Source organism: Apteryx mantelli, chromosome 1 (assembly GCF_036417845.1).
Source record: "Apteryx mantelli isolate bAptMan1 chromosome 1, bAptMan1.hap1, whole genome shotgun sequence".
NCBI classification, from domain to species: domain Eukaryota; kingdom Metazoa; phylum Chordata; class Aves; order Apterygiformes; family Apterygidae; genus Apteryx; species Apteryx mantelli.
In genome coordinates this window covers 177,475,935-177,488,014 of record NC_089978.1, presented here as the reverse complement: position 1 = coordinate 177,488,014, position 12,080 = coordinate 177,475,935, and the positions used below count along the sequence as shown (strand labels likewise).

Below are 12,080 nucleotides of genomic sequence, written 5' to 3'. Positions count from 1 at the left end.
TTCCGAAGAGCTGTTTTGTCTCATTCTTATTGTACAAGTGGTGCTAAATGAACAATGAAAATTTTTGAAAAAAAATTCCACTGTTAAATTGAAAATCATTCATGTAGTACCCATGCAACTGGAAAAGTTGAAAACAGTGGAGTTCATAATAGTATCTGAATTCCATATCATTGTTCACTCACGTCTCCAGAACTGCTGTGATTGCCAGTTACAGATTTCCCTGATGAGAGATCAATTGCTTATTCAGTGAATATAGGAAAATATGTGCTGAGCATGTAACAAGGGGAAAATGTACTTTCTAAAACTTTGAACTTAACTGTGCATTGAATCACAAACTAATTTGTTGGCAATTTTTGCTTTATAATATTTATATTATAAATATGTTAATTAATATGTTTTGGTGATGCTATATTTTTTAAAGACTAGAAAACTTAAAAAAAAAAAATAGAAGAAATTCTGGTTACACAGAAGCCACTAGATTCCCCCCACCAAATTCTCTTTAATAATTCCTTTCTATCTGGGCGATTTTAGGAGACGAGGGTGGTATAGAGCTGTACACTACATCATCCTCCCTTCTTTCCAGGATCTTTCAGAAACATCCCTGTTCCTGATATCCCAGTACATGATATCCCACTGCTAAAATAGCCTCCTAGGCCACATCATTCATAGTCTCATATTAAAGCTGCTCTAACGTATGCTGCCTCAGATTGGTTCCAGAACTTGCAGAGCATAAAGCTGCATTTTTCTCCCAATTCAAAATCCTTCAATGAACACAGCTGTTGGCAGGGCTTCTCATATTCTCTATGACAGCAAATATTTTCCTTTGCACAAGATAGCTTACATTGTCTGATGAAGTTTATACCACAAGCTTGATAAAGAGGGCATGATTTGACTGAACGAGGTGGGGTTGGTTAAGGGACAGTATGGTAGCCCTGGAGGCATTCCCGTAAACTCTGATATCATATGTACTTGTGAACAAATCATGGTAGAAACAGGCAGTCCTTCAGGGATCGGTCAGCCAGGGAGCTGGACCGGCTGCTGTTGTGACTTAGAACTAGGAAGGCGTAAAGGTGGCTTTCAGACACTCTTCTCCCTATTTCCCCTTGAATTGAGAGTTTTGTGTTGCTTCACTAAAGCACAGCAGGGAATCTCATCCCCACCCCTTCCTGCTCTACAACTAAATGGATGAGTTGGACATTGTATCTTGCTCTTCAGGCTGGATCTGAAACTAACATAACAAATGAGGACATGAGTTAGGTCCTGAGGACTTGAGTTACCTCCTGATCTGTATTATCTTTGTATCCTTTTGAAACTCTTCCTTGTCCCTGAGCATAGTGTCTCTGTTTTTATCCCTGTTAGGTAGAGCTTTCCCCTTGAAGGAATAAATGTTTCATCCCTACGAAGTTCTAGAAGCTTTGCTATTCCCCTTTTGAAAAAAGCTAAACAAACTAGAGCGTTGTTAAAATGCACACAGCAGATATTGCTAGTTAAATGAGAAAGCATTAACAAGAACACAAATAGCTCTTCGGGAAGATCAGTAAATACAGAATTAGAGGCTCATTGAATCTCTTTCTAATTAAGTGACTGTCACCTTGTTGAGGCAGTACATTATCTGCATTTATATTATAGCTACAAGCTTAACAAGTTTTCCTTAACGTTTTGACTAAAAATTTCAGCTTCATTGTGTTCCAGTTAGTTTCTTTGTCCAGGGTACCTATTGCTATCATTGGGGCTCCATCTTTACAGTGATGCAGTAGGAGTTACTGTTTATTTTGCCAATCAGTGAATGTTAGCTATGGTGGTAACCTCAGGCTGTGTTGATCTGTCCATCTCTGTTTTGTCTGCATATCTATGGTGACCATGTTTGTCTCGACTCTTTCTGATGCAACCCAGATTACTTCTTGTCTGTCTGAGGCAAAAGATAGAAATTGAGAAATTTAGCATGAGTAGTCCCCTTCCTGGCACCGAGGTTTCTGTCTGCTGCTGCATTAGAAGGTTTTAGGTCTATCCTTGTGCCCAGCACTCATTCCATAAATGCCATTTCATTTTCTCTTTTTCTTACTTTTAAGCGACTTTTAAATGTCTAATGCTGATTCTGTTCCCTGTTCTTTTCAGCCTTGTCTTAGAAAATTTGATCATTTTAAACTAGTATTTACACTTTCAGTCATTTGAATGAGCTATCCCAAAGTCAAAGACTGAGAATACAGGTTATAACAGGAATGTTGTTAGGATTTTGGATGGACTAGTGAAGGAAAATATTACAGAGACTCGACTGTTTCAGCTCAACAGACTTTTATGAACAAGTGACACACTGGAATAATGCAAACAGTCTACTACAAAACAAAGCTGGCCACACTTACGTCTCCACCATCGAGGTCCTGTTGGTGCCTGATAGATAATTACGGAATTGATGGTAATATCAGACTACTGCAGACCTTTTTCCTTTGTTTCTGTGGAGAGGCCTCGATTCCTCTGGTTATATAGCTTACTAGTCTACTTTTCCATAATTAGCTGACATTTCTTTTTATGGTGATGAATGTATTGTTGTCAGGGTCAAGAATTTAGAGCAGAAAAGGATGTGTATTTACAGCATGAAAAGGAGTGCATTCTTGAGACTCTGGACTAGAAGTGACCAAAGCTTGTAGGTGTATGTGATGCAGTGAAATGTCACAGGGATTCACTTGATTTGAAGCTGCATAAGACACATTCGTGTATGACTTGCCAGTTTGGATACAGTGACTCCTGAACAAAGTAGACTGCATCTGAATTCAACTATGTTTGCATATATTTAGACAGCATTGCTGTCATCTTCCTCATACTCATGCCTGTTGTATGAGTAGCCATTGCTAATGTGATATTCAGTAAGAGAAAAAAGCCTTTTTCCTAAAACATCTCCCAGATTGTCTTTCTTTCAATCATCCCACTGCCCTTGATTTTGAAAATGTATTATGTGAAGATTGTTATTAGCAAACACACAGTCTTTGTATGCAAAGAGAAATTAATATGTAGGGTCACATTATGTGACCTCTGTGTGGCCTTTGTCGCATTAGATCCTCTTTGTGATTGAGTACAGAAGACATGTCAAAAGCACTCTTGACAGCAAGATTTCCCAAGAGACCCTGATATCTGCGTGCAAAGAGCCAGGTGCCTTGGAACAGGATTCATAACTGCCAGTGTCTTAAGCCCAACTTTCTCCCAGAGTTAGGGACACACATCTCGGTATGCAGTGAGACATCTTGGTGAATCTTCTCCAGCAAGTAAGAACCTCAGCTAGCTAATAGGAAGAAAGTGTGAGGTACTCTTTTCTTTCCAAAAAGAGAGTTTGGAGATATTAGTGCTAATGTGCATCACTTGTGTAACTGCATAAACACACACCAGAAGACTTAGGTTTAATTCCCTTTCTTGTCTAAGGAGGTTCAGACCTAATGTCTCTGAGAGGGTGAGCTGAACACTAGGCTGTAAGCTGAGGTGGGACCTCTATATGGCTTTGGTTGAAGCTGTACCTTTGTGCAGCAAAGAATGAAAAAGATTTAAGGAGTCAGAATGAACAAAGGTAAGTATGACTTTATAGCCCTGTAATGAGAGTGCTTTCTGGTTTTAGTCCTTACTCCAGACCACTTTTTGCCTTGTACATTAATTAATCACCATGCTTTATGACAGCCGACTGACCAGAAGCATTCATGATTGTATTTATTGGATCTTTGTCACTAGCATGAGAAAAAAAGGATTTATTTCTGCAATAGGCTATTCCTAAGGAAAGTATCTATCCATTTTAACTGTCGGCCTTGTTGCTTTAACTCATTGTAAACATTGTAACATGACAAAATTCATTCACAGTGAAATATATGTTGGGTACAATTTAGTCTGCGAATATTGATGAAAGTATGGATGTGATATTACCACAATGTGGTATTACCATTTTGGATGGAAAGCAAAAGATACATACTTAGGGCTGTGCTTAGGACATCTGTTTTGGAAAGCTGGATGAAGTGTTTCCTTGCCTGAGAAAACTGAGGTCTCATTTTATATGAGGGCTGGTTAAGCTAGGAAAAGAAATATGGAAAGAGATGGAAGATAACCATGCAAGTATTTGTTATACATTCAGGTGTAAATACTAATAATATGATGTAAACACTAATAGTAGTCTGCAAATAATATCCACAAGTATTTTTAGACTTTCATTAAAACTTCCTAAAGATGTCTGTTTTATTCGCTGGATCTTTTCTATCTGTCTCACTCTCCTTTTTACTGCATTAAAAATTTTCAAAGATGATGGGAGGGAGAGGTCACTTTCTTTTTTTTTCCCCTGAGAAAAACAATAGGTTCCCAATTGAAAACTCTGTAAGTAAAATATGTGAGTAGGAAGTTAAAGACAGGCATCTTGCTATGTGTTTATAAACAACTTCAGCTTGACTGGTATATAGGAACAGTAACAATTTGTGATGACTTTTTTCATGGGATCCTGGAAAGTTACAATTTCCAATAAATTCACATACTACAGAGTCTCTCTTCATATTATTTTCTAATATTGTAGCAGGTAAAGGACTTTTAATTCCAAGTCCATTCCTACCTTACAGTTGCTGCGGGTAGGTTACACAGCAGTGTGTTTGATTGTGCATTTGAATAATATTTTTATATTTTTTCTATATACCTGTGTAAATATCAATTGTAATGTTAACCTAATAGTATGTGTCCCAGCAAAGAACTCACTAAGGCACAAAAAGATGTGATTCGCTTGTTTTGCCAAAGCTGTAAGGAAGTCACCTTTCTTTGTTTTATCTTTGAATCTTGTGTTGCTAAAGCTTTTATTTCTTATGTTTATTTAAAAGCTACACTGTCTGTCTAGGATAACACATAAGAGTGTGTGAAAATATGCATACCTGTACATCTGCAGCATATGTAATTAGAGTCCTGAGGTTACTGACTAAGCAATTTTTGCTCTTAAAATGTAAGATTTTTTTTTTATGTGCGTATCTGTCAAAGTTTTTCACTGAAATGTTCAAATTATTATTAGTTCCATTTAGTTGCTTTTTTTCTCTCCCTCAGTGTGTTCTCTTCCATCATGCTGTGGCAGACTGTGCTGTTGTAGGCAAGGAGGATGCCTTGAAAGGGCATGTCCCGTTTGCACTATGTGTACTGAGAGAAGGTGAGAGCTCTTCGCTACTGATGTTACTAAAACTTGCACAAGATCAGGGAAAGGTTAAAGCATTTGAAATTCTTTACTAGGTGTAAAGACAGAAGAGAAGACGATTTTGGAAGAGATTGTTGAGCAAGTTCGAAAAAACATTGGTCCAGTAGCAGCTTTCCAGAAGGGAGTGTTTGTGAAGCAGTTACCAAAAACACGTTCTGGCAAGATACCGCGCTCAGCTCTTTCTGCACTTGTCAGTGGAAAGCCATATAACGTAAGTTGTAGATGTGTGCCTTAATGGATTAGATGCATATGCGCATGCAAAGACTCAACATCATCTTTTTGATTCTCTAGACCGTTCTGCAATCACTCTATGACTTTAGGTAGCATATTGCATTTTCTTTCTACTGTATCTTACCCAAAAGATTTTCATATTCAAGAGATTTCCGAATACTGTGTTTTCAGCTGAGCTTTTGAAAGCTAAAATTAGAAGATTTGCTGAATTAAATTCTTTCATCACTGTTTGAAGGATAACAATCTACTATCACATGCTTCTGTATATTCCTTTTCAGATAACACCAACCATTGAAGATGCTAGCGTGTTTAAACACATTGAAGAAGTACTGAAGAAAAATCAAATGTGATAATAGGTTAATAACTTGCTGGTACTGGAATATACAAAGAGACTTTCTGTTAAGGAACACCACATATTTTAAAAATTAGTAATGATTTGGGACTAAATTTTTTCCTACAGAAATATTACTGTGTTGTCATAGCCAATGAAACATACTGAAGCATCTGCATGTTATCATTTTATTCTAGATATTAAGATTGCTAAAAATTGCAGATAGAATTCATGCATTTCTATGCATTTCTATCCTTAAATTAGAAGGAATCATTAGATTATCTAATGTGATCTCTTGTGACCTTACATTTTAATCCATTATTATATAATGAGAACAGTAACTTGAATCTGGCTAAAACAGCTTACAAAAGGTAAGTCACGGTCTGAGGACAGCAATAAATAGAAATTCTAATATGAAAATTATTGCAGATATAAATTGTCTTCACTTGTAAAATATGAGCTTTATCTTTTTTAAAAAAAAGTAAAGTTATTTTTCTGGTTTCCACTGATTTTTGCTAAGTCTGTCAGTTATAAATTAGATTCCTTTAGTTATTTTATTCAGTGATTTTCTGAAGTGCCTTTTTTGTAGGATGTTAGATGAAGTCTTCTAGCTTTAAAAATCTGTGAAAACTTTGATTTAGCCATAGTAATATTAAATAAAACACATTATGAATTTAAAATAAAAATACATTTACTCTTTGCATTTTTGCTAATTTTGTTGTGTGTATCATTCTTACAAAAAGGATAACCAGGATTTCTTTTGCTAACATAAGCAGATGCTTCAGGCTTGCTGAGATATATATATATATAGCCAAGAAGTTTAGCAAATACAGACACTAGGCAGACCATTCTTGAATTCATAGGCCTTTCCAAAATAGTTCGCAGGTTTTCAGCATACTAGCAGATGGAGGATACATGCTCTAAATACATTACTTCTCAAGCTGCATTTTTTAACCAAACAATAAATGTAAAGATCCTTTTAAAATACATGTTCATAGAAATGTTTTAAAACAAAAAAAGTTATTCAAACTCAGCATCGCTTTCTAGAGGAAGTAACAGTAAGCAATAGGTGAATTCAGATGCTGGGATAAAGGAGGGGTTCTCTACTTAGGCTAAGCAAGGTAGAAATTAAATCCGGACATATTTTGCTGTTGCAGTGTGTCCTCGAAAGAGGATGTCTAGAAATAAATACTGTTACCTTTTGGTTAGAGTTAAGGACTGTAGCGCTGTTAAGTGGCACAATAGTATTGTGATAAGATAAAACAGCAGATTGATATAACAGCCAAAGGGCAATAGATAGATAGCTAATTAAAATTACCCTTATCCAGATTCTGTCTTGGGCCTGTGACCTTTTTTATATAGCCAGTAAGCTCTACCAGTGTTGTAGGCAATAATAAAAAAGAAGTAGTCCAGGTGGTTTTTATTGGGACCACATGTAGTTGAGCCAGCTACTAACTGTTGTACCAAGTCATACAGTCATATAATAAAACAGCCTGGTTTGAGTCTGTGTTTTACTTTGATCGTTGGCAGATAATTGTGTGAAAAGGTAGCCATCCTGCTCAGCTATTTAATGTAGTTGAAAATCACAATCTGGACAGGGAGCAAAAACATTTAAGGACTGAGTGAAGGCTAATGATGCTTTGTGGTAGATATGCTAATTACACAGATCAGTAATTTACATGTGGGAGTAATTTTGCTCCTCAGCAATGTCCTAATAACTGCTGTGAAATAGTTATATAAGTTGCAGCTGGCTGATCAGGATATTATTTTCTTCTGGATGGATTATCGACTTACTAAGGCTTTAATAGGAGGCCTGTGCCACATAATGGAGTGCCCTGCAGAAGCTGCTGAGTGTTTTTCAGTTGTGAAACACTACAGCTTAGCAAACTACGCTGAACAGTTACAGGTCAGTAGAGTCATCTTGGAGTCATCACTGATAGTTCTTTAAAATCAGCTGTGCAGTGGCAGCCAAAAACAGTCAACGTGATGTTGGGCATCATCAGGAAGGGTATTGAGAGCAAAAAAGGAAGCATCTTTTTGTCACTGTGGAACCTTGGGCGTTTCCACATTTTGAGTATCGTGTACCATTTTGGTCACTGCATCTCTGGGACAACACAGGGGAAGCAGAAGATGTGTAGAAAAGAGGAGCTAAAATGTTCTGGAGCAGCTGCCTTTTAAGGAGAAAATAAAAAGGCTGGAACTCTTTTAATTAAAAGAGAGGAAGTGAGCAGGGCGGGGGGAGGGAATAAATTCGAAGTTTACAAAGTCTGAAGGCAGTGGTAAGATGTGTGCAAAGCTGCTCTTCACCAAACCAAGCAAAACAAGAACCGGGAGTCACTCAATGAAGCTAATAAGGGAGCAGATTAAAAGCAAGTTGGTTACTATAGGAAGTTTTGGACCCAGATAGTATCAGCAAGTTCAAAATAGGGACAACAGGCCCATAAACAGATACTAAAGGGACAGGCATATGCCTTTAACACAATTGTAAATACCAGGGTAGTATGATACAAAGGGACTGCAAAAAATGATCAGGCTCATGAGTTCTCCCTAAACAGCATGTACTTTTGCTACTCTCCAAGACAGGCTAGATGGCCCACTGGCTTGACCAGGTAGAGCATGTCTTAGGTTCTTAGTCCAGCTGCGAAGCTAAAAATCAGCCCTGTGGCATATTGTGATATCATTCTAGCTTAAATATTCTTGTTACAATATGCTATTTTGTAGTTTGGCTACAGCTTTTAAAGGAAGATAGAGATCTTATGGGGATTTCTGTACTGAATTCCTTGGCTGTCTTAAGTCAATGTTACTAACCCTAAATATGTGATATGCATAAAATGCAGGTAACAAAATTCTGTTACTATATGCTATTTTCTAGTCTGGTTACAGATTTGAAGGCAGATGGTGTTCGCTCAAACAAGAATTTCTTTCCATGAGAAACTACAAGTATCTTACCACAGAGAAGCTGTGGCACATACATGAAGTATATGATGTCCATCCTTATAGGTACAGTGAAAGCAGAGATGGTAGACATTGGTTTTTGGTGCAGTTACCCAGCTGCAGCCACAATGTTATAAATGTATGCAAAAGGAGCAGAGGGAGAGGAATTAATTATGCGAATACAAGCCCTGTACGAAAGATACTAGAATAGGCTGGAGGAGAGGAGAATTCATTTCCTGGACCTTGTATGGTTTTCCCGCTGACATCTCATGTTCCTACTCCAGTTCCTCCCATTGGTAACATAAGGACACCTTTTTCTAGTTTGGGCTTTTTTAAGGAAGGGAGAACAAGATAGCATCTAGAATTTACTTAGTATCTGACTTAAAAACAAACAAACAAAAAAACAAAAAACCCTCAGGTCTCCAGAGATTAGTAGTGGCAATGTAGGCACTAGCCTTTCTGAGAGGTTAGTTGCTCATATTAATATTGACAAGGAATCATTATCTGAATTTTTTGTGACGAGCTTGAGTAGTTAGCAGTCTTAAAAGTGTCTCCATGACAAAAATGTTTGGAATAACAACTTTTTGGCTGTTTGAGGAAGCCTGAACATGTTAGATGACCTTTATTATTTTTTTCTGTTTAGGTAGAGATCAATCAAGATCAAAACTGAAATAAAAGTGAGGGGTGGAGTGCTCTGCTAATGATGTAGAGGATTCCAGGCATGCCAAACGGCTTATTCATCAGCACTCAGAAAATGCAGACCGAGAAAGCCGTCTTAAAGCAGCAATGCAGTATGGAAATATAGTTGTTTGGGCACTGTTTTTGTTTTTTTGAGGAGCCTTCTTCTGAGGAATCGTGATTGCAGAGTGGTTTGTTTACAGCTTCAGATTTGTGCCGAGTTGGGGAAAGGGAGGGGAAATTACTGCCAAAGTAAGTGTGGAGAGGGATAGTGATTCTTGTGCACAGTTCTGTTTGCTGCCCAGCAACCTGGTTATACAAGCAAGGAAGAGCAAGCATATTTAACAAGTGATAGGAGAGCACTGATTTTTAAATTTTGTCTTTTAGAAAAGCATGCGAGTAGTTTTTGAAAGTCGGCTGGGAGAGGTTGGTGTAATAATTATTCCCTGTGTGCAAAAGAGTCAGAACTGGACAACATTTAGCATAATCATAATTTCTAGGTGTTGAGAGTAGAGTTTCAGCTTATATGAGGGACAGTGGGACGTATGTGGAGATTTTGTAATTTGGATGCTGGCCTCAGTCACAGTAATATTTTTATTTTTAAAATATATTTTTTAATTTTTCTGAGCTGTTTTCTTCCACTGGGGAAATAATTTGGGGTTTCTGTACTCCAGGGACAGTATATCTACCACTTTATTCCCAGGACTTTGCTCGTTCCTGTTCCCAACACACCTCATTTCCCTTTGCCCCCTGAATGTGAGTGTGGGCTGTGCCAAGGCAGGCTGAAAAAGAAATCCTGGAAAAAACTCGAACTGGAATTTACAAGGAGGGGGTGTAGTGTATTCAAATGATACTACAACCACTGAAAATGGTGTTTGCATTGCTTTACTTCTTGTCATTCTGGACTAAAGTAATCCAAAAGGGGGCTGGAGGAGGAGAAGAAAGAACATTAGCAACGATGTTGGTTAAGCCCGAGGAACTGTACGTAAAAGAGCCATGTCTTTATACAGTTGTGTTCTAGTCAAATCCATCGTACTGTACACATAAGCAAGTTCAGTGCTCCCTCTCGTGGCAGATTATGACCAGTAAATTCATCGTAACTCATACCTGTTAGTGGCATAATGTGCTTATGCTTAGCTCTGAGACCTATCTGGCATCCAAACTATTTTAATGCTATTACATACCAAGCTTAATAGACTTATAAACACAAATAGCACTGAATTCTTTTTTATTGACATTGGGGGAGAAAAATCTTTCACCATCTGATTGACTGAAATTTGCCAAATGAAAATAGACAAAACAAATGTTTATGTACGTGCAAACATTGCTGATCAAACTGCTAAAAGAAATAACTAAAAGACAGGTCTTGAGCTAAGATCAAGCAGCAGAAAAATAGCAAATAGATAAATGACTATTAAATAGGTCTTACTTTGAAACTTCCCATTTAAACAAAGAATAAACAACAATAACACCACCAAATAAAGCCACAGCAGGTAATAGTTGCTCTTCTAAACTTTTATACACTATATGTTAATCACTCTGTCTTTCAGTTATTTCCTCTGATAAAACTGACTTCTGTGAAGTCTCAGCAAGGCCATCTTGGCTAAAAGCATAATGTTAGACAGGAGCCTGTCTAATGCACTGTTATAATGAAGAAATGGTGGGGTTTGGCTTCTCTTTTATTTCATTTTCTTTGTTGAATATATTTGGAAACTTGAGAATCTGATTCTATGCAAACATTAGATTTTATTTTCCAATGCTGGCTGGTGACTGAAGATCCTGGAACAAAAAGGTGGCTCTTGGTAAAGCAAGAATCTTCTTGGTCTGCAGGTAACATAGAAGAAAGTTTTTGTTTTTTTGTATAAATCATGTTTTATTAAATTACTTTGTTTTTTTGTAAACAGTTCTTCTGGGTTTTGTTTGCTTTTTTTTCTAAGAGGTGAGCCATCATGGTGATTCTCTATAGATACCTGACACTTCTATTTTGTCTTTAGAGGTCCATTTTGGCTCCAGTTCCAGGTTATGTCATTCTATTATACATCATCAGAGGCAGATGTTCAGCTTGAAATATTGACAGATTTTTCAGTAAGGAACATGTTGAAGTGTCTAACTCTGCTAAACATATTCATTTGACTGTTACAATCCAAAAACTGTAAAAATGGTGGAATGGAAAGATACAAACAGTATTATTGACACTGTATTGTCAAATGTTTGCACTGAGACCCCATGTACCATAGATTTTATTTTTAAAAAAATCATATTTATATCCATTTACATAAGACTTACACATTTTAAAAGAAATACATACACAGTAAATACGTAAATGTCTAGTATTTTACAATAAAACAGATGGAACGATGTAAAAATGAGTGGCTTCATTTGATAAAAGCTTTGGATGTGCACTACTGCCAAATTTCTGATGACAGAAATGCTGAGAGGAAAGGGGGAGGTTGTTTTGTTTTTCTTTTTTAAAATAATTTATTTTTTTATTATTCTTGTTTTAAACTAATCAATATGTGAAAAGAACATCATAGCTCTTTATCTGATAAACCTTATGTGTTCTCTTCCCTATTACCCTGTTCTTGAAGAGAGTTTTAATGGTCTTTTTCCTAAGTAGTGGTAGTGCACTTCAGGTAAAGTAGAAGAAAGAGATGACATCTAAAGGAAAAAAAAATAAACAAATGTTAATTAGCAAGATTCTTTGATTCTCATTTT

The 12,080-nt window shown here is 36.9% G+C and overlaps 2 protein-coding genes across 4 annotated transcripts in view; one reads left to right on the top strand and one right to left on the bottom strand.

Moving 5' to 3' along the window:
• ACSS3 (acyl-CoA synthetase short chain family member 3) overlaps nt 1-6,466 on the top strand; it is a 90,692-nt gene extending 84,226 nt beyond the window's left edge. For all 3 annotated transcript variants that reach the window (XM_067289920.1, XM_067289919.1, XM_067289921.1), the window contains 3 exons: nt 5,047-5,146; nt 5,227-5,402; nt 5,701-6,466. In XM_067289920.1, coding sequence (XP_067146021.1) covers nt 5,047-5,146; nt 5,227-5,402; nt 5,701-5,772 — 348 coding nt within the window. In that variant the 3' untranslated portion in view covers nt 5,773-6,466. The remainder of the gene's footprint in view (nt 1-5,046; nt 5,147-5,226; nt 5,403-5,700) is intronic.
• Nucleotides 6,467-10,244: 3,778 nt separating this feature from the next.
• Nucleotides 10,245-12,080, bottom strand: part of PPFIA2 (PTPRF interacting protein alpha 2) — a 363,489-nt gene continuing 361,653 nt past the window's right edge. Inside the window, exon 34 of the mRNA XM_067312975.1 lies at nt 10,245-12,023. The gene's annotated coding sequence lies outside the window, so the exon portion shown is untranslated. The remainder of the gene's footprint in view (nt 12,024-12,080) is intronic.